A 27860-nucleotide genomic window follows, 5' to 3' on the forward strand; every position below is an offset into this window, starting at 1 on the left:
AGGTGAACGTGGGAGCCACAGCCCAGCAGCTATGGCCCTCGCCTGGGATATGGGAGACCCAGAACTGAATCCTTACTCAGCCCCAGGCCTGGAACCCAGATGTCTCCTCTGCCAGGCCACTGCCCTGGTCACCTGGCCATTCTGGCACGGGTGTCGCTCTCAGTCCCCCACTGGAGCTGTTCCACTTTGTCTAACTAGTGAATATTCATTGAGAGACTGACAGCATAGGCTGGTGTGCTGCAGCAGGGCCTTGGACTTGGGTCTCTTGTCTCTCCGGGGGGTGCTCCAACCACCAGGCTATTTGGGGGCAGAAGGGGGTATCTGGCTCCCTCTTGTTCTGACCAGAAATTCCATCCTGGACCTGAGACACTTGCCCAGAAAAGTTTCATTGAAACCAACCCTTTCCCACATCAAGTTTAACAAATGGGCATTTTCAGTCTAGCTGCTGAGTACGATCCCGTGCGACCCTAGGTTCTCCAACACCAGGTGGTATGGGAGGGAGGGAGGGAGGGGGTATATACTTGGTGGCTAGCCCATCCCATTGCCACAGCCGCACTGCTGTGTGGCTCAGTCAGAGCCAGTGCAGGTATGTCTACCCAAGCCAGCTGCAGTGCAGATGTACCCATGAAAGGTGTTGGGGTGTGGGGACTGTGCCGTCCGTCTCCAGGGGATAGGTTCTCCCTTCATGGAGGTTTACCATCTCTTTCAGCCTTTGCAATGAGCTTCATAACCAGCCTCCCATTCATTCGCCTAGAGGAGCAGGGGGTTCCCAGGCTAGTTCCAACTCAAGATGTTCCAGATCACTACAACGAGCTCCAGGGAGGGCAGAAAGATCCTTAGCAAACATCTGTGACAATGCCAGGCCCTGGTTTTCAGAACTGTCCCTGTGGGTTTGTCCAAATGATCCATTCAGAGGGGAGCAACGAGGGGCAGAGTATGAAGCCATGAGGAACTTGGGAACTCAGAATGTTTGGTTTCTCTTTTTGGCAGAGAGAGGTATTCCCTTGTCCTCGCAAATTAGAAATAACTCAGAATTTAACTGAAAACAAAATCTTTGCTGCCTTCCACTGGGACTAGGTAGATATGCAGCCTGGCCATTCCTGGCTGCTAAGTCCATGTGCTGGTCTCTAAACTAGGGACGATCAAACCTATTAAGATGATAGATGAGCAAATCCTCAGTGACCAAGGGGAATGTGCTGTCTACATGGAGCTGATGGGGATAAACACCAGGGAGCGATAAGAATTACTTGGGGTTAAGCTAGATGCTATGAATGGCACAAGGGGGTAAAACAAGAAGTCATGGGACCTGGTGGAACCCAGGGACAATAGAATAAAATGAAAGGACCCTTCCCGACAGTGAGTTGCATTAGACCGCGAAACTGTTCTACTGACATCGTGGACAATGCCATGTAAAGACCCATCCTTCACCGGCTGTGGATGGTCTAATAGTCTGTGCTACCTGTCCATGGTGCTAAGGAAAGTTAGAATAACCCTCCTCCCCCAGAGTTTTTATACCTATTGGAGCCTTGTTTCAGACTTGTCTGAGCCAGACTTGGGACTGAAGATTGGGTTTGTGACAGTGTACCTCATAAGGCTGTATGGGGGGTGCTCATAAATGTTTGTATGATATAACTGGAATAGGGTTTTGCTACATATGCCATGTAACATATCTATGTAAAGGTTATGATCTACTGGTTATGTTCATCCTAGTTGTATGCAGGCACCATTTGTGTGTTCAAAGTTATGAACACTGGCTGTATAATTGCTTGATTTCTAAGTAGCCTTAGTTAGAACATTTGGTGACTTCTTGGGAAAGGAATGTGCAAGTTAAGTGCTCAATCAGGAAGCACTTAACAGACAAAAGAGCTTGGAAGACTCCAATCCACATAAGAAGTCTACCTGAGGACGTTCAAGGTAGCATGTGGGTAATGGCTGCTACTGCAAGTCCTGAGTCATGCATGGGCATGTGACTTGCCCAGGTGATTCCAAATCTCCATTTTGTGACTGGATTCTACACAGGGTGAGGAGGGGGTCTCCACCCACAAGAGAAAGTCTATTTAAACCCCTGGGAGACCCCTTCATTTTGTCTTCAGCTGGCTAAAGAAGGAGCCTTCCTACCCCCAGGATACTTTAAGGAAACTGGAACAAAGGACAGTAACTACAGGGGGTGTGAGTGATTGCTGGACCCAGGCTAAAAGGAGATTAGTCTGTAAAAGGGAGTATTCTGGAACTGGTGAGGATCGTATCTGTATTTAGTTTGATTAGACATAGATTTGTGCATTTTATTTTATTTTGCTTGGTGACTTACTTTGGTCTGTCTGTTACTACTTGGAACCACTTAAATCCTACTTTCTGTATTTAATACAATCACTTTTTACTTATTAATTGACCCAGAGTATGTATTAATACCTGGAGGAGCAAACAACCATGCATATCTCTCTATCAGTGTTATAGAGGGCGAACAATTTATGAGTTTACCTGGTATAAGCTTTATACAGGGTCAAATGGATTTATTTGGGTTTAGACCCCATTGGGAGTTGGGCATCTGGGTGCTAAAAACAAGCACACTTCTGTGAGCTATTTTCAGGTAAACCTGCAGCTTTGGGGCAGATGGGAGTGTCTGACTCAACAAGACAGGGTGCTGGAGTCCTGAGCTGGCAGGGAAAACAGGAGCAGAGGTAGTCTCGGCACATCAGTTGGCAGCTCCCAGGGGGGTTTCTGTGATCCAACCCGTCACAGGGTTTTTTTGTGAGATTCCCAGTACTTCCAGCTTCTGCTGGCATGGAGATGCTGTAGGAGAGGCCTTTCTTGTTGAGGTGCTTCCAGTTCTGGAAGCCAGGCAGCGCAAAGGCCGGGAGAAATGGGGAAATAATCCTGGAAAATGTGAATCAGGAGAGGTTTGTCCCCCTATTTGGTGGGAGCTTTGTGACCTGGGGGTTCATTTTATCCAAATCTCATTCCTAGTAAACCTGCATTGCCAACCAGAATTGTGAGATTGGTTTAAAAAGATTAAAAAAAAAAAATCCTGGATTCTTTGTTTTCTGCTTTCTGAGCCTTTAGGAGGCACTTGGCTCATAGTTTCAAGCTTTTCATTGCAACCCAGAGCGCTAGAGACTGACTTTAAAAACAATGATAGCTGAGTTAAATAAATCACTCCAGCAGCTGGGGCTTTAAGAAGAGCACCAAATAGTGTGAGACTTGCAATGAAATCATGAGAGTTGGCAACACTGATACAGAGCCAGGCCTCGGAAGCCTACCCTGCCTTGTCAGAGACGCGTTGCCTGTCATGAGCTAAACCCGTGAAAAAAGAGAGGTGATCCGAGTGGCCCACATTGAAAGTTAAGGCAACACATTCGTCACTGGACTGATCCACTAATTCCAATGTTCTGCAGTGGTGGTGAGCGACAGTTCTGTAATCTCACTCCGGGAAGTCACTGCACAGGTCATATTCTGTCAAGGCGAATGCGGGTGATGTTTTGACTTCCTGGTTCCAGCTTTGTCTAGTTTAAAAGCATTTCAGAGTTACCTTCTCACTTGCTTTCTTGGTAATGCTAGCGTCAGGAGAGTCAATATAAAACCTCAGTTCTCCCTGAAAATATTTCCTCTGTAAGCAAAAAGAATGATACAGATTCCAAAGTGGTGCTGGAATATTTGCAAGGGACAGGGCCAATGGGACAAGGACACACAGATCTGCAGGGCAGAAGAAGTTATAAGAGCATCAAGGCCTCCCAGGTTTTCCTCTCACACAGAATAGCTGGGGGAGTTAATATCTTCCACAAGAAGTAGCTGCATTTTTCCAAGCAAAATCAACTTGTCTTTTCCTCCTTTAAGGCCCCTTTGACATTATTCCTCTGTCCCCATTGAAACTGACAGCTCCTCCAGACTCAGGGGGGGCTAATTTAATTAACCCGCTTTTCTTCTCTCCTGATCGTTGATGAAGATGTCTAATAAGTCTGGCTCTCACATTCGTCCCAGCAGCTCCTGACCACACAGCCCCCCTCCACTTACTGCATCACCATTAGCATTATGCTTTAGTTCAGATTATCCAGCCATATTTCTGTCCACATGACAGCGGTTCTAGCCAACCTAGTCTGAATTCATGCATCAAGTACAATTTCAGGAGACACTGGATCAAATGTTTTAATAAAATCTTATCTATCTATCTATCTTTTAACACAGCCATTGCTGATGTGTCTGAGTAGAAATGGATTTGTGTAGCACAAACATGCAGTCTGAAAGGCAGGATTTTTCTCTTTTTCCTTGTGAGGATCGGGGACTGGACGTGAGGCAAAGGGTTTTTGTGTGTTTGAGGATTTGGAGTGGTTCTCTGGGGACCGTTTGTCTAGTATCACTTGTTCTTTAGAAGCAGTATAAATCCAGCCAGTCGCCTCGCCCTCAAACAATTCACCCATTCCCCTATTTGTTTAAGAATCCATTCCCAAATTTCCCTTACTTTTAACCCCCTCTATGCACTACTTTTCTCTTCCTCCTTGCATTTGTCTCTCTGCTGCCTCCTTCTCTCACCTGGCACTGGCCCCTTCCCCACTTTCTGTCCAATGTGGGCATGAAAGCTATCTCCCTGGTAGTCCATGCCACCTCAGATTTCTTCTCCTCAGATTTATTTCGGTCATTGACTTTCCTGAGCTTGTGATTAGAGCAGAGGACCGAACAGCAGGAGAATGGATGTAATTCTTAGCTTTGCCACAGATTTCCTGTGTGACCTCAGGCAAGTCTCTTCAAAATGCTCTGTGCCTCAGTTTCCCCATCTGTATAACGGAAATAATGTTATTTTCCTGAGGTGAGACCCCGAGGTGGGAGGTGATAGACAAGGATATAATGCATCCTTGCTCACACCTCCTTGTAAAACCTCCCTTTTTTCCTTTGCCTCTGGCCTGTTAACGTCCTTCTCCGGCTTCTGTGACTCGCCGTTAACTCGGTAAACGCTGGGAACACTCCAAGCGCAGCTGTGTTGTGTGACTGCCCAAGTGCAGGGTGGGGCCTTCGGAGAGACAACCCTGGAACTGCCCTTGTGAGAGGTTCTAGTGGGCGCTAGCCTGCTCTAGAAATGCTCCTTACGTCTGCAGGATTTCAGAGTTGTCCCTACAGAACCCCTTGGGGCTCATTCTTATTACACTCTGTAGGGCACCGAGGACGGGTCCCCTTGCCTGGAAATGACCCACACTCCTCTTCCTTCTCTAGAGAGCATACCCCTAACCCCCAACTGCCCGCCCCCAGTACAGAGCCCCTGGGATCACCGGCAGTGCCCTACCCAAGCCCATAGTGGGCAGGTAGGGAACTCCAGGCTCCCTGGCCTGCTGCTACCTACCACCTGCCCTTGCTGCTGCCAAGGGAGGAGGTGTTTATAGGAGGAAGTGGGGCCAGTTGGGCTTTGCTGCACACAGAGGTCTTGAACCGGACCAGTAGCCAGACACCCCTATTGTCTATCCACAGCGAATCTCCCCGCAGGGACCTTCCACATCCAGGATTAGCCAGCCCCTGGATGATCGCCTCTGGAGACCAGCTAGCATCACAAAGGCTCAGTGACAGGCGTCACCTTCAGCAGGATTTAAAGCCATTAGGAGAGAGGAGAAAGCAATAGCAGTTGGATTTTAGCATGAGCTAATGTCGAGCGATGCATTTGGGAGCTGAGATCTCCTAAGGTGACCTCTAGGCTGCTGGGTAGCAGAGCCGGCGGGTTCTGATATTGAAAGGCATTTCTGAGAGCAGTATCCTGAGGATGGGAGCGGGGGTGCATTGTGCTGCCTCAGCAGTGGAGGCCATCAGGATTCTTTGTCTGCATCAAAAACGTTCTAGGAACAAAAGCAGGTGTTTTCCCATTGCACAGGCCATGAAGCGCCCCCCAGCAAGAGCACTCATTCGCACTGCCTTAGAGAGAAGATTGCTCCGGGCGTGAGCACCAAACCCCCCTAGAGATGTGCACATTCTGGAGAAAGTCCACAACAACTGACCGAAGCAAAAGAGGGCATCCTGAGAATGGGCTGGAGCAGCGGGAGGAGAAAAGGCCATTTCTTGGAGGGCATTGCAGTATATACATGCCTAAAAGGAGGTCGTATGGACGTGGGCGAGAATCTGTTGACACTGAGGGTGTGTCTGCCCTTTGTGTTGGAGGAGTAATTCCCAGTCTGAGGAGACATACCCATGCTAGCTCTGATTGAGCTCCTGCTAATCCTATTCTGAATCCTGCTGTGCTCAGTGATGCCTTGGGGCAGTGAGTTCCACAGGTTAATTAGGTGTTTGGTAATAAAATGTCCTTTTTGTAATCTGAGAAATGTTACTTTGTTTGACTCTTTCAATGACTTGATTTTTACTAGCACTAAAATGGCAAGTGGCACTTACTCTCCCTGCAAGGGCTAGTCCTGTCTCCTAAAACCCCAGCAACAGGGAACAATTAAACAGCGTGACTTCCCTGGGCATTTTCCAAAAGGAAAGAGCAACATGAAAGTTTCCCTTAATAGCATGAGGGGGTTTCTGCTGCACTGGAAATGCCGTGTGAGGACTGGCAAAGCTGCCACGGGGCACACAGCTTAATGAGTTGCTGCCAGCTCAGGACCGGGAAGTGAATTTTGTTTTCAGCAAACAGTTCTCAATGGTTTGGTTCTTTTCATTAAATAATCAGATCCAGCAGGGGGTGAATTCCCGGCAAATTGGTGCCACCCGCAAGCGATGCCTTCAGCCAGCATGAAAAGACAGCAGCATGGCAACAATGTGCACTGAGATTCGGATGATGTTTGGATCAGTAACTAATGGCTGTTGTTTTCAAAGAGAGATGAGAGCCTCCGTGTGTCAGGAACCGGCTCCTAGAGAAAGCACAAGGAACCTCTGGGAGAGTCAAGGCTCAGAAAATTTTTACTCCTCTGTGAAACCGGCCAGAGCACTAGAGCAAGCTGCCAAAGGACAATATGGATAGCAGTCTCTGGGGATGTCCCAGGCTGCCACTAGACGCCATCAATCCAGAATGGTTTATAGATAATGCCATGAGTCCCGCCATGGCTCTGTCTCATCTGCTCCTCCTCCCAGGGGGTCAGTGCAAGATGGTTTAAAAACCTGGCCAAGGAGCTCTCCAAATGTTGATTCTAATTGTTCATAAATCCTAGAAAACTGGAGCTATTCCAGAGGACTAGGTGAAAGCCAAGGTCATGCCACCATTTAAAAATAGCAAGTGGGCTGACCCAGGTAATTATCTGCTAGTTAGCCTGACATCAATCCTGAGCAAAACAAAAACACTGAAAGGCTGTTATAGGGCTTCACCAATAAAGAACTAAAGGATGGAAATATAACAAATACCAGGCAGCATAGTTTCATGGAAAATAGATCTCAAACAAACCTGAGATTTTTCTTTGGTGAGGTTAAAGATACTTTATTTGTTATTTTCTATTGAGATTGCCCCTACGAGTCCAGGACCCTATCGCAGGAGTGACGGAAGCTCCCTAAAAGAGAGGGTGGAGCCACCAGAACCCAAACCATGGCCCTGCCCTCTCCCCTCCCCATGATGCCCCTTCCCCTGAGGACCTGCCCTCATACCGCCCCTTCTCCACAAGCCCCTGCCCTCATGTTGTCCCTTCCCCTGAGTCCCTTCCCCTATGCAGCCCCATTTCCCCGAACCCCTGCCCTTGCGCTGCCTATTCCCCCTGAGAATCCCCCCCCCCCCCCCCCTTCCCCCTACCCCCCCCCCCATTCTCCCCTCTCTGCCCCCTCCGCCATTGCTCGACCTTATGGCTGGTAAAAAGTGATGGGGCCATGGCCCCCTGGTCGCCTCTAGCACTATGTGTTCTTCAAACACAGAACAAAATGATGGTCCCTGATATATTTGTGTATTCGTAATATATTTAGATTTCTGTACGGCGTTTCACTTAGTGCAGCATGACACTTGATTAAAAATTAGCACTATACAAAATCAATGTAGCTAAATGAATTAAAAAGTGGCTAACTGATAGATCTCAAATCCTAATTGTTAATGAGGAATCGTCACCGAGTCAGGGGTTTCTAGTGAGGTCCCACAGGATCGGTTCTCAGCCCATTAGTCCATATTCTATGAACAGTCTGGAAGCCAATATAAACCCATTGCTGGTAATGTTTGCAGATGACACAGAGATTATAAATAAATAAATAAATAAATAAATAATAATGGAGATATCCCATCTCCTAGAGCTGGAAGGGACCTTGAAAGGTCATTGAGTCCAGTCCCCTGCCTTCACTAGCAGGACCAAGTACTGATTTTGCCCCAAATAGCTCCCTCAAGGATTGAACTCACAACCCTGGGTTTAACAGGCCAATGCTCAAACCAGATTGTTGATAAATAATGGAGGCGGGTCACCAATACAGAACAAGCTGGTAAACTGGTGAGAATCAAACATGCATTTTAATACAGCTAAATGCCAGGTCATCCACCTTGGAACAAAGACTATAGGCCATGCTTGGAACCTGGGGAATTGTATTGTGGAAAAGAGTGACTTTGAAAAGGACTTAGGGGCCATAGTGAATAACCAAATGAACGTGAGCTCTCAGTGCCAAGCTGTGGCAAAAAGGATGAATATGATCCTTGGATGTGTAAACAGGGGAATCTAAGGTATGAGGAGGGAGGTGATTTTAATCTGATTAAAGAGCAAGAAGGCTCTAATCTAGTAGACAAAGTCCTAACAAAATCCAAATACTGGAAGTTGAATCTAGACTTATTCAAACAGGAAATACGGTGCAAATTTGTAACAATGAGGGTAAGTAACCGGTGGAACAGATTCTCAAGGGCTGTGGTAAGCATTCCATCAACTGGAGCGAGTCTTTTAATCAAGACTGGGTATATTTCCAAGAGATATGCTACAGCTCAAGCAGAAATTACGGATTTGGTGCATGAATCACTGGGTGATATTCTTTGCCCTATGTTATACAGATCAAACTAGATGATTATAATGGTCTCTTCGGGCCTTAAAATGTAGGACTCAGTTAATTGTTCCTTCCATACAGTGTATTCTGCGGGGCTTCATCAGTCTAGAGCCGTGTGCAGGCAGGGGATTGGAAGCTTTCCCCCAGTGCTATCTTGCTGGTTTCCATGCAAGCAGGAAGGTGTATTATTAGCATCCCATTGTATTCATGTTTAGTTTGGCTTCACAGAGTCTGCACATCTTAGGGAAATGCATTTATAGAGTTGTGGCTGTCTCGTTTCACATCTGGCGAGAGAGGATGAGAGAGCTACATAGCGCAGCCAAGTGTGTCGAATGCTGAAACTGCATAGGAGACAATGCTGACATCTGATAAGGGGCAGCAGCATTCAGATTTACATGCGTATTAGCTCTCAGTCCTGGTTTTTAGCTGGGAATCAGAGAACATACCGTGCGCACCATGGAGCGTGTACTGGGGAGCTGGGGAATGAACAGCGGTGAGGGCCCAGGTTGTGATGGCAGGGGATTGTGGGGAAAACGATGATGGGGAAGACACAGGTTTACTGGGGAAGGAAGACGCTAGGCTGATTTCCTTCTCCTTGGGATTCTCTCTGGTGGATGAGGCTGGATTCTCTGGTGTATGGTGAAACCAGGAGTGCTTTCAGAGAGATCCTGTGACTTCCTCTTCCCTTAGCTGGTTTGCTCCAAGGCCAGCTCCCCTCATCTGGTAGAGAACCTGCCTCTCATTCAGTGTTTGCCAATGTCAAGAAATCAAAAATCATGAGTCAAACCTTTCCCCCCAATCATGAGATTACCAAAAAATCCTGTTGTAGTCGGTCTTACGACTTGTTAACGCCCCTCTCTCCTCTGCCAGTGCATGTGCGAGGGCGTCAGGTTGACAAGTCGACCTTGAATGCACACGGCCTCTCCCTGGCTGCTCGGATGGAGACTCCATTTAGCCCCCTGCGCACCCCGAGGAAGGGCAGACGCTCTCCATTTCCTCACTCTGTCCCGATTCTAGATTTTCTCTCCCCCTCGTTTATTTCCCATGACAAAAGAAGGGCTGGATGGTAGTTTGAGAATCACTGACCTAATTAAGAATCAGAGGGGCAGCCATGTTAGTCTGGATCTGTACAAGCAGCAAAGAGTCCTGTGGCACCTTATAGACTAAAGACGTATTGGAGCAGGAGCTTTCGTGGGTGAACTTCCACTACATGCATCCGAAGAAGTGGTATTCACCCACGAAAGCTCCTGCTCCTATACGTCTGCTAGTCTATAAGGTGCCACAGGACTCTTTGCTGCTGACCTAATTAAGGCATTGTGAGTCGCACTCACACACAGAACGTCTATTCCTGTTCTGGGGGGGTGCGTTGCCATGGCCATTTAAACTTGTATCAGTCATTCAGATAAGCGATAGCACCATAAAAAACATATGGGCTGGTTTAGCCTTTTAAACAACACTTCCTTGACTCCCCACCCCGTTCTTTGTCTCAGAGTGAGCAGCACGCCTCCACCCCACTGTCCGCTGCCTCACCCTGCTCTGGGCCTCCCTCCACTCCCCCTCCCCTGTCATGCCTCCTGGCCTCCCTCCACTTGCTTCCCCACTCCTCTCCTACTTGCCCCACTCCGAACCCCCTCCCTCCCCCTGCCCCCTACTCTCCTGACACCCCGAAATCTGCCTCCTTTTGCCCCCCCAGTGCCCTACTTCCCCAATTCTCCAATCCCAGCTGCAACGTCTCTGCTGCCTCTCACAGTCCCTGTGTCCTGCCCAGCCCCTGACCCATAAACTGGCAGCCATGTTGCCTGTGGCCCTGGCTTCAGTCTCACTGAGAACAGTGGGGGGCGTCAGCCAACTTTATTAAGGGCAGCCTCCCTTCCCCGTGCAGATAGATTGTAGGGAAATGGCCACCATCTGCTGTGAGGAGCTGGCAGCCATTTTGTAAGGGACAATTTGCGACTTGGCGCCTTCCATCATGTTTTCATGAGGCAGGAAAATGCCACTTTGAAATCATGAGCGTTGCGATGGAACCGCCAGGGTTGGCCACACTGCTCGTGCCACGGCTCCACCATCTCCCAGGAGCTTGGCACAGTTACTCTGGGCTTTGCCACCTGTGCCTAGGGTGAGCAGCTCTTTCCCCTCCTGCCCTCCGTGTGCTTGCCCTTGCTGCCCTGGGTTACTAGGCCTCCAGTCCCAGTGGTTGATGCTGCAGCCTGTCCGGCTTTAGAGACACTTTTACAAACCTCTGATTCCACCATGGTGCTGAGGTCAGAAATATTTGTGGCTCCCTTCCCAGGGGCGCCATTTAGTGGGGGCGAGAGGGGGACTCCTGCCCCCTTCTCTCCCCAAGTTTCATACAGGAGCTCTGCTCAGGCACAGGTCAGCGGCATGGCAGAGCTCTGAACTGCCCTGTAGCCTGAGGAGTGGAATGTGAGTTCATCAGAGGAGAGGTGCTGGTCCCAGCTTGTGCCCTGGGGCAGGGAGTCAGCATTTTGCTGGTAAACAGAGGCAGGGTGATTCAGATCAGAAAGGGCTGGTAATTAAACTAAGGATCTGGAAGTCCTTAGATGAGCCTGTAAAACAGGAATCACTCTGTGCAGACAGAGAGACTCTGAGCCAAGGTTACGCTCAGAGAAGAGGGAGATGCCACAGCCGCTGAACCTCCGGTTGTGAGGTTTGGTGGCGACATTTTTTTGCTTTATGATGCCCCATGCAGGTTCCGGGGCGGCTGAGGAGGCACATGTAGGCACTCTGGGCTGCAGGTCGGGGGTTGTTTCGGGCTGTGGTTAGCCCGGGGCTCCTCCGGGCAGGTGGATGGGTGGCGGGTTGGGGCTTTGGCCAGCCTGGGGCTCCTGCAGCTGAGGGGAGAGGAAACTCCGGGCTTCTCCAAGCGGGGAGGGCTTGTGGCTCTGGCTGGGGGGGGCCCTCGGGCTCCGGCCATGGGGGAGGACGCAGGCGGAAGGGACAGAGCCTGGGGCTAGCCTCTCCACCTGCTGCCCATGGGAGGGGGATAGGTGAAAAGAAGGAGACAAAACCAGGGGAAGGGCTAGCAGTGGTATAGAGAAGTTCCCACTCTACCGGTGGTACTTATGTGACCTCTTCACCCTAGTATCTGAGCACCTCACAATGTCTAACCAATTTCTCCTCACAGACCCACTGAGGAAGAGCAGTGCTGTTATCCCCATTGTACATGAGGGGCACTGAGGCACACACAGACTAAAGGCCAGATTTTCAAAAGTATGCAGGCACCTAGTGGGATTTTCAAAAGTGCCTAGAAGGTCAGGTGCTTTGTAAACCCCACTAGATGCCTAGATGCATCTTTGGGTGCCTAAAAACCTTTGAAACTCTGTCCCTAAGGTAAGGTACCAGCCGGAGGTCAGACAGGAAGTCCATGGGGGAAGTAGAACCCAGGTCTACTAATTTTAGAAACAACTCGAGAGTACACACACAAACCACCACATATATTTCCATTGTTAACAGTCGAAATTCACAGATAGGCAGAGTAAGAAAAATGCTGCTTGAGAAGTCAGAGTTTGATTTAAGGGATATTTACTGTGTATATTTTATCAAGTGATGTTGACAATTTGTGTTTTAACGGTTATAAAGCCTTAACTTTGTGACTCTCAACGTCCACGGTCTGACCCCTCCCCCATCATTTCCCACGAGTGTGAAAATCTAAATAGATAAAAATAAAAGAAAATGCTTAAAACTCATAATTTTGCTCAACTGTGAAAATTTCAGTTTACAGAAATGGAAAAAATGCCTAAAAATAAACATTGATATTATCTGTCAAAATTAAAAAATGGAATTCAGCCAAGCCTAGTAATACAGCAGGAGCTGTTTCTTCAAGAAATGACACTGACAATTGAAAACATTCCTGTGTTCAAAATCAGTCACCCCAGAGTGGTTCTAGGTGGCACTTGTGCTTCAGGGGCTGCCCGTGGCAATTCATCTGGTGGGACTCCTCACTCTGGGGCAGTGCTGAGCCAGTGAACGGCCTGGGGCATTGTGGGACTGTGCTGCTGGAAGTGCCATCTTTGGGATGAGATATAAAACCAAGATCCTAGCTTCTTGTGATAATCCAGGATAATCCACTGTGTTCTATGCAAGAGCAAAGGAAGTGTTAACTCTGATATCTGGGCCAGATCCCAGCTCAGTGATTCCATTCCATCTTCCTACGCTCCACCTGCAGTATCATGGCAACATTGATCTTCATGAGAAACTCCTTGCTGTGCCATGCTGTTGGTGTGGGATCGCTGCTGGGTTCCAGAAATGGCTGATTTTGGATCTGTATCCCTAGGGATTCTAGAATTGTGCAGTCAGGCCATAGAGCACTTTGTATGAGAGTGTTTTAGAGGAGATGATTATTGTTAACAGTCACTTTCTTGGCACAGGGCAAACACAGTTCTTCTCTAGGGTAGTGGGAAAGGAGCCCATTCCCCTGGAGTTTCTCCCACTCCCTGCACTACCTTAGATACTGGTCATTCAGGACCTAAACAGTTTGTTTCTGTGCAGGACACTGACACACTGAAATTTCTGGTAGTAGTGACCTCACATTGAAGATCTGAATGGGGGCCCTAGGACATTCCAGGCAGAATGATACAGCATGAGCTCCTGGAGGTATTGTGCTACCCCAGCACTAAATTACCTACTTGCTTTTGCTAAGCACAAGGACGTACTGAGCCCTGTGAGGGGGATGTAAAAAAGGAGAGAGGCTCCTGGCTCCCTTTTCTCCCAATTGCACAACCATGCGGGAGGCCCAGTTTTGTAACAACCCTTTAACTCTTAAAGCTGAATTGGGTGGCTCATGCCACTGAGAGCTATCGTTTCAGGCTGTCTCCAGACTCAGGAAGACGTTACTGCATTGATCACATGTTAAGGTTTTCTGTGCAGCTGAGATCTGGGAACATTTTTGTTTGAAGGAAAGCTGAGATTCTGGAGCATGATTCTTTGGGAAGAAGAGGTGGGTTCTACAGCAAACTCCATAGCCACAGAATGTGGCTTTCTCATTCCCTGCCCACAATAGGGAAATATTAGCTGAATTGGTGTTGTTGTTATTGCTATCATCATAAGGGGGAGCTGAGCTCTAGTGACATTAAGTTGGCTGACACTTTTCATAATAGAAAGATTCCTGCAACCTTTTCTTAGAGAAGATTTCACATTTCTATGGTTTGCAGAAGGCTTTTGAAATTTGTCAGGGGAAAAGCCCTCAGGCTAGAGAAGTGCCTTTTTTGTTCCCCATGGAATTCCTTTCAGATTTACTGAAATATCAACTGCTAAAAAATCGCCATTTCCTTGGGGAAATGTTTACAGCCTGCCCACGTAATAACTAAACACAAGCATTCCAAGTCTGGGCTAACGCTACTGCCAAAGTACTAGGAACACCTGAGGGTCGCTGGAGTGGTTAGGGGGAAATAGAGCCAGCCTGGATAACTCCTAGCAGAACTAACACATGGCCCCAGCAAGCTGCGATTCCCCTCTGAGATAGCAGCTGTTTACTACTATTAGCTAATTGCTTAGCTCAAATTGTAGTGTTCTACGTTGAAGGTTTGGGGTTCAAACCCTGCTAATGTTTCATGATGGGGGGGAAGTAAGAAATGTTGCTTTAAAGAATCAATTTAAACCTCATTTTGTATTTTTACATTTAATTATCTTAAGGAAAGGTTGATTCGTATTGCTGGTATAATTTGATACTTCTTTTTGCTAACCAGGAGGAAGTACTATATCTGTACCCGTTTATTTAAGCAATTACATTGCTTAACATGCATTTATTCAGATTCTTCATTTTTACATTTTTATTTTGTTAGAAAGTGCGGAATGTTGCATTTCTTATTTACAAGGTGATGATTAATGCTTTACTTTTGATTTGTATCCAGCTGCAGTTGGATGGAATTTGGAATTCAATTAAAAATGCACAAACACAGCATTTTAAAATTGTTTTTATTAGTTAAATAAATCTACCTTACATGTGCTGGATACATTAAAAAAAGAAAGTTTATCAAAACATGTTTTGCATTTAAACCTAACTGATTTTTGAAACACAGGAAATATGATCTGTAGCTAGTGAATAGAACTGGTTGTTTCTGGTCACCATGTCCGTTGAAATTTTAGAACTAGTGAATCTCATGCTGTCACACTTAGATTTTATTTATAGACTGGAAGAGGCAAACAAGCTTTCCTGCTTTTTCAACTCTCAATCAGTTTCTTAACTTTGAATGAACTAGTCATTGAACTGAACTAATTGAATAAACTGAAATGGAGAAAATATTCCCTCTATATCTGCAGAAGAAGCTACTGCTGTTGAATGCTAGTTTAGCCCTTCAACATACTCTTAGGGCATGCCTTTACTACCCGCCGGATCGGCGGGTAGTGATCTATCTATCGGGGATCGATTTATCGCGTCTAGTGTAGATGCGATAAAATCGATCCCCGATGGCTCTGCCGTCAACTCCGGAAATCCACCGCAGCGAGAGGCGGAAGCGGAGTCGATGGGGGAGCGGCAGCGGCCGACTCGCCGCCGTCCTCACAGCTAGGTAAGTAGACCTAAAATACGCAACTTCAGCTACGCTATTCACGTAGCTGAAGTTGCATATCTTAGGTGGACCCTCCCCCCAGTAGTGTAGACCTAGCCTTAGCCAGCAACTTCCACCAGTTCAGTCCTTTGACTTTCCTTAAAACTTTGGCAGCAAACGTATGCCGCTTGAATATTATTATTCTTTATTTAAATTATTCTAACAGTTTATGGTAAGTTTAAGTCCTCAGGTATGTTGTCAATTTTAATGTAAATTAAATAGGTTTATTTTAAAAGAAAAAACTGTATTTAATTTACATTTTAAACCATCTAATTTAAATAAAAAAATCAGATTTTGAATGTAATTGTTTTAAAATCATTGATTTTTATCCACCCTGGTTGCACACCATAGAACTTGTGTTTACCTTTTTTCCTTAAAAATAACCCCCTAAGATATTACATACCAAATAAAAAACTTAAAAGAATGTTATTGAGATTGCAAAGTTGAGCACTCAAAAGGGAGGGAATGCCAGCTTTCCAGTTGCCTATTCATCTTGCGCATATACATTGCGGCGCAATCTTTAATGACATGCTCACGGATTATTTTTTCCACAGGACAACACCTCATTCAGTGCACAGGGTAGATGGACAAGGAGACAGAATTAAGGTTGCGCTGATGACCGGCATTTCCTAACGTTTGAGTGCTTGACTTTGCAAACCAAATAACTTTCTTTTAACATAGTTCTCAAGTAGGTCATCTTTATTAATGTATATTACTGTACCACCAAGGTCCCATTCATAGATTCTAAGGTCAGCGGGGACCACTGTGGTCATCTAGTCTGACCTCCTGTATCACACAGACCAGAGACTTGCCCCAGAATAATTCCTAGAGCAGAGCTTTTAGAAACACATCCCATCTTGATTTTAAAATTGTCAGTGATGGGGAATCCACCACGCCCCTTGGCAAATTAAATTGCTCCAGTGGTTAATTACTCTCTCCGTTAAAAATTTACATCTTATTTTCAGTCTGACTTTCTCTAACTTCAGCTTCCAGCCACTGGATTGTGTTAGAGCTCATTATTAAATATTTGTTCCCCATGTAGATACTTATAGGCTGCAATCCGGTCACCCCCTTCACCTTCTCTTTGTTAAGCTAAATCGTACTGGCTCTCTACACACATGCAGCCCTGAAGGTTGATGGAGACGGAGCTCAAAGGATTGGCTCAGCATGTAGCACTGAAGGGTGTAGTTAATATGGGGTTATAGGTACCCTGGACACAAATTGGATTGTTCTCTCACCGGCTGGGGGTGCATGGTTCCCATTAACAGTCATGGAGGGTACTTCTCCCCCATGGGGGCGTGGTAATAAGGTTGATTCCCCCTGAATGCTGCTATCCAGGTTATGGGGTACTCTTCCCCACTCCATGTGGATGTAATTACTGGCATGAGACTAGCCCCTCCCCCCCAAACTTGTACCCCATTAACCTACCAGCACACATACAACCTAAAACACATAACCCCTGCTCCCCCCAAAATCCTTCCGCCTCAGTCAAAAATAGAGGAGAAACTGAAGTTACTTTGCAAAATGGGCTTAAAAGCCATAGGGTGAATTTCAAACAATAGCAATTTACAGCTGGGAATTAAGCCGCTCTCCTCACGCCATATGCTATAAACAAAAGTAAAGTGCTGTTTGCATCAGCAAAAGGTTTTATATTGTAAAGTAGCCCCTTTATGTCCAACCCGGAGTGAATTCAAATGATTATTGACCCTCCACTGTAGTAAAGCTGCATTATAATATCTCCAAATCAATAGAGACAAGAGGAAAGCGGGAGGGAAAGGTTCTGGCTCTGCAAACTGCAGAAAATTGCATTTTGCTTTGGCCTCTTAGAAAGTTTGCAAAGCGTCTATTAGAGGCCCCAGGAGCCTTTTCTTTCTAATTGCTGTGTTTGACAATGCGATCGCACGTGGGACTAGCAGAAAGGCAGCTAATGGACCCACTTTAATTGCTTCCCAGTTCCATGAGTCATAACACTTGTATGGCAAAGGGGAAGTGCTGCTGTTTGACTGGAGGAGGTTTCTGGCTTTAAAGAAAGCTCAGGAGGGACAAATGCAAAACTCCAAGCCAAGCTCTTGGAAGGTGCCAGGTGCTGAGTTTTCTTTTTATCTTTTGCTTTTGACCGGAACTGTGTTTTAAACCAGTAAGGTTTTAATCATGATCTGGAAGGGAGAAGGGAATGGTCCCTCATGGGGATTTGGAATCAATCTCCCCCTGAGGGTCTTTACCTCCACAGAGATGGGTGGGGATTGAAACAGCGCTAGAGGTGGTGGGCCTGGTCTGGGGCTCTGTGCTGAAGTGCAGTGGTTGATCCTGTGGGAGCATGCTGGGTGGGTGGAGGAGTCTGCTGTCTCCTTTCTCCCAATCTGTGGGACATAATTCAGGGCCATTAGACTGGGCGGATATGGGGCCCTGCAGTGAACTGGAACCCCCAGCTGGGCTTGCAATGCAGAACTCGGGGAAAACAAGCAATTGTATTGGAAACGTACCAGTCAGGCACTGGTGTAGCTGGGCCCCTGCTCTCCCTCCCCAGGCCCATCCCTTTGGTTACCTGCCTTCTCTTGTTCAGGTGGCAACATCAGGGGCCCGGCTGGGTGCTGGCAGAGTCCACCCTGTGGACTCCGAGTCCCATAGTGGCGTAGCTGCAGTGCCCTGCAGGGTTGCAGGCTCTCTGCATACAGGGAAGGGAATGGGCTGGTTAACAGACACACAGCCAGGGCCTTGCTCTGGTCTGGGGCATGGGCAGGTGTCTGGTTTTCAACCAGAGAGTCCGGTCGAAAAGGGGACCTGACAGTATCCAGTCAGAGCTACTGACTGGACACCCAAAGTCCAGTGACCATGGGTGCGGGAGATGGGGAGGCGCCGAGTCGTCACCTGTGCCAGCCCCTGGTCAGCTGGAGCTGCCTTCTACCTGTGTCAGGAGGGGGTGGGGGGGAAAAGCAGTGACCCAATGGGGGGAGGGGAGAAGAAGAGCAAATGGGGGTGTGGCCTCCTGAAGAGGCAGGGCAGGGGCGGGTCCGTAGGAGAAGAGGTGGGGCTTCGGGGAAGGGGTAGGGCTTCGGGGACGGGGTGGGGCTTCGGGGGAGGTTCTGGCACTCCTGCTGGAGTGTCCGGTTTTTAAATATTACCAAGTTGGCAACCCTACGGCAGGAGATGACACCAGGCCTCTTTTAACTCGCAGAAGTCAAATCCCCCCAGCATTGGTTCCCTCGGCAACTGACATCGCCCCAGGGGCTCGATCCGAAGGGATCCTGAGCACCAGCCACTCCCGTTGGGGCCCCCAACAGTTGCAGATGCTCAGCCCCTCCCAGGATTGGGCCCCTTTATTCGGACTCAGTTAACCCTGTTCACAGGGTTGAGAGGTTGCAGGCCGCTGTCCTGGCTGGTTTGTGCGACATCTCTGTTGTATCTGCGGTGCCAATGCTTTCTTCTCTGCTCTGTGCTCCGGGTAATCAGAGGCAGCAGGGTGTGAATGGTGATGGACAAAACACAAAGAGCTGCCCAGGCCACAAAGACAAGGCTGTTGTTCCCACAGGCTGGGTCCCTGTTAACTGTCAGCTCCCAAGGTAGGGAAACTAGAAAGCACATGGGGGAGGAAGGGGGAGGATGAGAGAAAAAGAAGGAGCAGAGGAAGATGGAGGGAGGGACAGGGAATTGAAGAGGAAAGAGAGATGGAGGAGGCCCATACATATATACAAACAGAAACAGGCAAGCAGGCACATGGACAAACACACATTCACACACACTCTGTCTGAAACAGCTCTTAAAATACCCCCAAATCATAGAATCATAGAAGATTAGGGTTGGAAGGGATGACTCCAAGATCTTTTTCCTTACCTGTTGTAGCTAAATTAGCCCCCATCATATTGTATGTATAGTTGGGGTTATTTTTTCCAATGTGCATTACTTTACATTTATCCACATTACATTTCATTGGCATTTTGTTGCCCAATCACTTAGTTTTGTGAGATCTTTTTGAAGTTCTTCACAGTCTGCTTTGGACTTAACTATCTTGAGCAGTATAGTATCATCTGGAAACTTTGCCACCTCACTTTTTACCCCTTTCCCCAGATCATTTATGAATAAGTTGAATAGGATCAGTCCGAGGACTGACCCTTGGGGAACACCACTAGTTACCCCTCTCCATTCTGAGAATTTACCATTAATTCTTACCCTTTGTTCCCTGTCTTTTAACCAGTTCTCGATCCATGAAAGGACCTTCCCTTTTATTCCATGGCAGCTTAAAATTTGTACTGGCTCCCTCAGTACAAATACTACTAATAAACATAGCAAACTTGCCCACACACTATCCAACACACACTCACAAACACCCCCACCTACTACACACACATGCACACTGACAAATAAATAGAACCCAGCTCCATGTTCCAGCTCCCAGTCAAAGCCCCATCCAAACGCTGGGACACTGGGATGGGGCTATTTTGTCCAGAGGAAATGCCACCCCTAAGATGCGCCCTTGTCGCTGCATGCCCCCCCCCCACCTGCTGCCATGGCAAGTGCACTGAAATAGCTGCTGTGCCCTCAGAGGGGTGGGGGGGCTGGGAGGAGAGCGAGTGCCCCTGCCTCATTGAAGTAGGGTTGCCAGCCCTCCAGGACTGTCCTGGAGTCTCCAGGAATTAAAGCTGAATCTTTAATTAAAGATGATGTCATGGGACGAAGCCTCCAGTAATACGGCCAACCAAACTTGGCAGCCCTACGCCGAACTCTTCCATTGCTGGGGGCTGCGGCGCTGGTGTGGGCCCCAGCAGCCTATCCTGGGTCCCGCTGTGATGGCTGGGGAAGTTGGCCAGGCTCCTGGTGACCGGCGCTGAGAGCCCTGTGAGCGCAGGGCCCAGCCCAACAAAGGGAAACAAACTGGAAGCGAGAAAAGGCTGGGGAGACCATTGACAGGAGCTGTCTGGGGCGAAAGGAGCCACTCGCTAGCACCGAGCTCACTAACTAAAAGCCAGAGCGGCAGAGAGGCTTGTGGTGCCTGGAATTACATCCCCTCCTCTGCTTCTCTAGCAGCAGGAATCAAAGCACTGACGGGCTCCCAGCAGCAGGAGCAAGGCCTGTCACCTTCCTTCTGCTCCTGTGGGCTGGGAAGAAACACTGCCACACTTCTGGCTCTGTAGGCCAAGAGACTGGGGCTAGGCCTGGGCCTACAGCCAGCAGCTGTGGCCACCACCAGGGACCTGCAGGGCCCTCACTGTGCACAATGGTACAAAACACCCGAATGGACAGGACTGAAAGCAGGCGATATAGCTCTGAGGAGGAGGATGGGGGGTATAGTGACATGCGATCCCAGTCCCTTGTGCGTGGGAGGAGCGGTATATACACAAGCGTTGCCGGCCCCTGTCTGGGGCTGGAGATGGATGTGCCGTCACACCGATTTCTGTCTTCTGCATTGGTTCTGTTGTGCCCCCCTCACGTATTGGCAGGGCACGTGTGGTGCATCCAGGGCCGAGTTCGATTTGCTCCCAGGTCGGTTTTAGGCCCTGCACTCTTGTAAATGCAGGGGAGGAAGCGCTGGAAGCAGCCCTGATTTGCCAGGCAAGACGTGTAGCCTGGATGCTGTGTTACAATGGAGCGGATGCTGCTGTGGTGCCGACTGAATTCCACCCCTCTAGCGCCATCCCTGACCCCCTGGTGCTATGAATCACGCTGCTGAAGAAACCTCCAGAAAGACATATTTCCTTTCCTGCCGGTTTTCTGTCTTAGCGGGAGAGGAATCGTGCTGGCCAGCGAGATGCCGGGATTGTTTTAATTTCCCAAGAGGCTCCTCCCGGCGTGACACCTCCCCAGCAGGAGACTTCAGTTGCCTTGTGTTACTTTACTCCATACAACGGGTTGTGATATGTCAAAACATGACAAGCCAGCCAGAATGTGTCATAATACTGAGCCCAACACGCCGCCTTCCAGGGAGGCACAGCACATAATAATATCAGGCTAGAATTATCCCAACGTGCTGGGGAGGTTTCTTCTCCCAAGTGAAATATGATGTACAGGAATCTCATGTCTATCTGGGACTATTGGATCAGCAACCGATTTATTAGCTCTGCCGAGTGAATTTTTATGACAGGAGTGAAGCACGCGTCTAGGTTTCCAGCCTTTTATCACGTGAAAGAGCCTCTTCCCCCTCAGCCGCTTTGATACCTTTGTCGTTGCTTCAGTAAACAGTTTGGTAGAATTTCCATATGATTTATGCTCTTATCATCTGAGTTTGAAGTTGCTACTTAGACTCAGAGATGAGGAGATTGCATTAGATACAGTATTGGCTTTCAGGCTTGCCTGTGAAATGCAGTCAGCCATTCGAGAGCGGTGTTTTGATTCCATTGCACCTACATTAGCTGGAACTGACAGGACTTTCTCTGTGTCCCGCTCATTTGTCTGGTTCCGTGTCAGTGTCTTGGTCTGCCTGACTTAGGGTGACCAGATGCCCTGATTTTATAGGGACAGTCCCGATTTTGGGGTCTTTTTTCTTAGATTGGCTCCTATTACCTCCCACCCCCTGTCCTGATTTTTTCACATTTGCTGTCTGGTCACCCTAGCCTGACTCTCTGATCTCAACTCTCAAGCTGCTACTTTTAATGTAGATGTAAAGAGGCATTAAAATGCATGACCAACATTTCCAGTTTCTTAACAAAGCCCAAACCTGCCCTAGAAACAAATACAGAAAGGTGCTCTTTGTCCCTTGGCGAGGACTTTCCCGGCTCATGAGAGGAGCGTGTCTCCTTCGCGCCAGGTGCTGTGATGAGCTGGCATGGAGACACATGTGTTTGACGATCATGTGTTCCAAACGGCATGGGGCATTTCACAAACGGGCATGTGCTGTCACTGCTGCTTTCAGATCGTGGTTCAGCAGATTAGTTAGAGGGAACAAGCTAATTACATGGCTGCTAATTGCTAGCAGAACCCTGTTAAAAATGCCTTCCCAGGTTCCCCAGGCTAATCTCAGCCTGTAGTTCTCGCTGGGGCGATGGGCCCAGGGTAAGATTCATCTCTTGCTGTCTCCCTGTGGGTTTCTGGGTTCCGGAGAGAGGAGAACACACCGGACCTGTCGCCTGTAGCGTGTCTCATTTCACAACCAGGCATGTACCCAGAACCGGGTTTACGACGGCGCCAATGGCGCTGTGGTGCCAGCCCCACACTCAGAAGTGGCCCTGGCGCCCAGACCGTGGCACTGCCCCCCCCCCACTCCACTTGCACTCTGCCCTGAGGCTCTGCCCCCACTCGGCCCCTTCCCCCTGAAGCCCTGCCCACCACCTGCTCACTCCTCTCCACTCCTTCCCTCCCTCTCTGCAAGCGGCAGGGCAGGGTCTCGACCGGGGGCAGGGGAGGGAGGAGAGGCCAAGCAGGGGACGGGCCTTGGGGAGGGGGGCCAAGGGAGGGGGCACAGTCTGAGTGCCAAGAAGGCCCACAAAAGATTAATCTGGCCATGCATGCACCTCAAAAGTCACCTACCTTGCATTGTGAGGTTTTTGCTAATGCGTATTTGGGGCTGGGCCCGGGCCCTGTGAGGGCCGACTGCTCTCAGCTCTCACCAGCTTCACTGGGAGTTGAAAGCACACAAGCCCAGCTCCTCAAAGGTATTTAGGCATGAACTCCCATTGGAGGGTCTGGGCCTCAGCACCTTGTCGTGAGATTCAGCATGCAAATGTGTTGCCATTTCACACTCATTGCGCACACAAAGCACAACTGAAAGATTCTCCTGTGATGCAAACTCTCCGGGGTCCTTGAATCCGGCTGGGCACAACCTGCGTCCAGCATAGCGTCACCCTCTGGCAAGCATAAGCCATGCCCAGCTGCTGTTTCGGAGGGACTGCATGGATTTCCCAGGAGAAAAGGGAAGGCCAAGGTATGAGATCACATAGCACTTGGCTGGCAAAATGATCAGCATTAGAAGAGGCAGAAATGAAGCCCAATGCCCTAGTGCCTCTCTATAAACATGCTTGGCTTGTCAGTTCTTCTGAGAGTCGGATGCAATCATTTCCTGCCGGACAAAGGGGTTAGTGCAGAGAGAGCTGATGGAAAGGCACAAGAAGAGATGCTAGTTCACATTTCTGTACATTCACATACCTGCTTGTGGGTGGCTGGGATGGCAGAGGATGCAGCCTGGGTTGTGGTGTGCCAGACTAAGAGGAACTAAAAGGGTAGCACCAGCACCACCTGGCATAATGCAACCCATGCCTGGCCAGTGCACCCTCTGCCATCCCCCCCCGGGCCACTCCTGCGCAGGGGAACAGATTTATTTGGGCATAAGGTTTCGTGGGTAAAAAACCCACTTCAGATGCATGGAGTGAAAGTTACAGATACAGGCATTATATCATGAGACATAATTTGGGCTTGACTAGGGACTGGGAGTGGCTGGCTCATTACAGAAGCAGCTTTGCCTCTCCTGGAATTGACACCTCCTCATCAATTATTGGGAGTGGACTACATCCACCCTGATTGAATTGGCCCTGTCAATACTGGTTCTCCACTTGTGAGGTAACTCCCTGCTCTCCATGTGTCAGTATATAATGCCTGCATCTGTAGCTTTCACTCCATGCATCTGAAGAAGTGGGTTTTTTACCCACGAAAGCTTATGCCCAAATAAATCTGTTAGTCTTTAAGGTGCCACCAGACTCGTCGTTGTTTTTGTGGATACAGACTAACACGGCAACCCCCTGATTCCTGAGCAGAGGGCTTGTCTTCATGTACAGCGGTGCAGCCAACATAGTGCTGTCCCACCAATATAGCACTATCTTCCCGGGAGTTAGATTAGCATAACTATGTCACTCAGGGGCGTGGATTTGTCACCCCCTTGAGCGACGTATTTATACCGATATAGGGCTGTAGCGTAGACCTGGTCCTAGTGTTGAATAGTGCTAAACGGTGCGGTGATTCTGCGATGGAAAGAAATGCCTCCAGGGAGTAAGGCTCTTTACTATTTTGGGGTAGGGACTGTCTCTGTGTTAGGACATTTATCCAGAGCCTCCCTCCACTTCCTGATCGTCACAACACACAATGCAATACCCACTACACATAAATGATAAGGATACTAATTTCCACTTGTGGTCTAGTTCTGAGGCCTCCCAAGTGTGACAGACCGATGCAGCATTCAGACTCTCTCCAAGCGTACATTGATTTTAACTATTGTGTTGAGTGGCAGAAGAGTTTTCATTCTTTATTGTAATTGTTTGGCTCCCCTGGCCCATGCTGTTTGTGGATACCGCGTGGTTAATGCAATGCACTTGCAAAGGTGAATTTCAGCCTAATACATGAGTTGCAGAGAAAAATGCTCTCCTGTAACTGACTCTAATTTACTTTCTATTTTTGTTGTCCTTTAGGAAGCAAACTGCTGATTTTGGTGCTTTGCTTGAACATCCAGTCGGAAGTGGAATCTTGCCCCGGGGCGTGTGTATGCTACAGTGAACCCAAGATCACAATAAGCTGTCAGCAGCAGGGACTGACAGTAATCCCCACTGAGATCCCCATACAGACCCAGCGCATCTTCCTGCACAATAACAAGATAACCCTGGTGAGGTCCACCAGCTTCAGTTCCTGCCGCAACATGACGATCCTTTGGATCCATTCCAACAACATCAGCCTCATCGAGTCCAGGGCATTTTATGGGCTTGACAAACTGGAGGAGTTAGACCTCAGTGACAATGTGAACTTGAAGTCCATCAATCCCACCACTTTCCGGGGTCTCATTCACCTTCACGCCTTACACCTGGATCGCTGTGGGCTCCTGGAGCTCTCCACAGGGCTTTTCCGAGGGTTGTTCTCCTTGCAGCATCTCTACCTTCAGGATAATAACCTGCAGAACCTGCTTGATGACACTTTCCTAGATCTTGCAAATCTCACCTACCTGTTTTTGCATGGTAATAAAATTAAGAGCTTGTCAGAGAATGTCTTTCGTGGGCTGATCAACCTGGATCGGCTCCTGTTGCACCAGAACAGAATCAGCCTGGTTCACCGCAGGTCTTTTCATGACCTGGGGAAAGTGATGACCTTGTATCTGTTCAATAACAACTTGACGGTGCTCACTGGAGAAACGATGGCTCCCTTGGTGTCCCTCCAATACCTTCGTTTAAATAGCAACCAGTGGATCTGTGATTGTCAGGCTCAGTCCCTCTGGAATTGGTTTAAACAGTTTAAAGGATCTTCATCGGAGCTGGAGTGCCATCTGCCCACTAACTTGGCAGGGAGAGACCTCAAAAGACTGCAGAGCAGCGACTTGGAAGGATGTATCGACTCTTTCAATCAGATAAGAACAAGTGTTTTTAGTACTAAGACCAGATCTGGCAAACTGCCAACCACCGACTCCCCTCTAAATTCCCGGGACGGCACCCAGAAGTGCTGCCAACCGGAAACGGATAAATCCTTTATTTATGAAGCCAAGGGCAAGGCAAGTCCATCTTCACATAGCAGCCGTCCGTCCCCCAACAACCCTTTCAAAGACAAGGAGAACATGTCCAAGACCAAGTACATCGAAACGGACCCTTCCAAAAACGGGAGCAACAAGCAGATAAACGACTCCCCTTTTGGGACCTTCCCCAGCGTTGTAGACCCTCCATTGACCAAGTTGAAACCAGAATTCCTAGCTCCCATTCAACCCTCCACAGTCCCAACCAAAAAGAGGCAGGGGTGCTCGAAAAAAAACAAGTCGAAGGCCCAGTGCCGCCTCACCCAACAAGGAAACAGCTCCACATTACAGCCAAGCCTAAATCTTTTGCTTCCCCTCTTGGTGTGGAGCTTACTGTTGTTCTGCTAAAAGCAACTCTTTCCCTTGGCCAATGACACGTTAACACCAGAATTTTGCTGACCTCCATAAATGTTGCAAGAGTGAAGCAAACTGCTATACACCCCAAGAAAGCTTTGTTACACAAAAGTTAACTGGATGCCTTTATAAAAAAAAAAAGACAAAACCAAGATGTACATAATTTATTTGTCCTGAAACCTGTGAGTTATACCTTTGGTCTTTGGAACTGCACTTACTCACATAGCAGCTGTTGCTACAGCAGATGGTAAAGAAATAGAATTTATACACACACACACACACACCAAAAGAGTATGTAAGAAAATGCTCCTGAAAGAATGTTTAAAATTTGTTTGTAACTTGAACTCATACTGAACGGCGTTGCAAGTTCCCATTTGCGGAGGTGATGCATTTGATGCTACTTTACTCCTATGTTTATGAATATTGCAGTTTTACCGTGTTCATTTCCGTCATGCCATGTTTATGGGCAGCATTTGTTAAAGAATGCTGCCTTTTCCTTCACAAGATTGCAGTATATATAGATATGCATTTTATTTTACTTGTGTACAAGTATACAAAAAAATATAAAATAAAGATTTCTTTTTCCTAAGCTGTCGTCATCCGCAAGAGGTGAAGCATGCTGGTTAACTGAAAAGCTTGGAAAATAAAAAGGGGGTCAGATCTTCTCATTTAACTTCAGGCCTCGGCGGTAGGGTCCAATATTTAATGTGAAGGCAATAAATGAGACATGCATTGCACCATTATGCAATCTTTAATTGGCACCAACAAAGGATTTCCTTGCATGAAACATACTGTGCTAATGCTCCAGCTTCCCTTCCCACCTGTCCCACAGCTTCCCCCAACATCTCATGCATATTTCAAGATGCTCAGAATAGCTGGAAATATTAACCCAGCCCCCTCCAAGCCAAACGTCCCAAACTCTTTGGTGTAGGACTGGTGACTAAGCAATCCTGAGCGCTCACAGGAGTCATATGGGGCATTTTTCTTTAGGCCTGTACAAATTACTGAATCTGACTGCTAATAGTCAGGAAGTGTTTCCAGAGCAATGCTGTGTTCACATTTGGGCTTCTCAACCAGGAACCATAGCCCCAGACAGGCTGCTGCTAGACAATAAACATGGCCTTGTGGTCAAGCAATGGCTGGGTATCAAGGAGATCTGGGTGGCCTGCCCCGGGGGTCTGGTGGAATTCACTTCATTAGCCCTGCAGCTCGCTTTCCCATCTGTATAATGGGAATAATGCACCCTCGTGTTATGAAGATAAATACATTGTTGTCAGTGAGGTGCTCGGATACCATGGTGATGGGCTCATAAAGTACCTTGGATAGAAATCCGTCAACAGTGTGCTCTTGTTGCCAAGAAGGCTAACGGCATTTTGGGCTGTATAAGTAGGGGCATTGCCAGCAGATCGAGGAACGTGATCGTTCCCCTTTATTCGACATTGGTGAGGCCTCATCTGGAGTAGTGTGTCCAGTTTTGGGCCCCACACTACAAGAAGGATGTGGAAAAATTGGAAAGAGTCCAGTGGAGAGCAACAAAAATGATTAGGGGACTGGAGCACATGACTTATGAGGAGAGGCTGAGGGAACTGGGATTGTTTAGTCTCCAGAAGAGAAGAAGGAGGGGGGATTTGATA

General features: G+C 48.1%; 1 protein-coding gene across 1 annotated transcript in view; it reads left to right on the forward strand.

Moving 5' to 3' along the window:
* RTN4R (reticulon 4 receptor) overlaps window positions 1-26367 on the forward strand; it is a 111267-nt gene extending 84900 nt beyond the window's left edge. The window contains exon 2 of the mRNA XM_034791613.1: window positions 24791-26367. Coding sequence (XP_034647504.1) covers window positions 24791-26220 — 1430 coding nt within the window. The 3' untranslated portion in view covers window positions 26221-26367. The remainder of the gene's footprint in view (window positions 1-24790) is intronic.
* The last annotated feature ends 1493 nt before the right edge of the window (window positions 26368-27860 follow it).

This window comes from Trachemys scripta, chromosome 15 (genome assembly GCF_013100865.1).
Source record: "Trachemys scripta elegans isolate TJP31775 chromosome 15, CAS_Tse_1.0, whole genome shotgun sequence".
In the NCBI taxonomy this organism is placed as follows: domain Eukaryota; kingdom Metazoa; phylum Chordata; order Testudines; family Emydidae; genus Trachemys; species Trachemys scripta.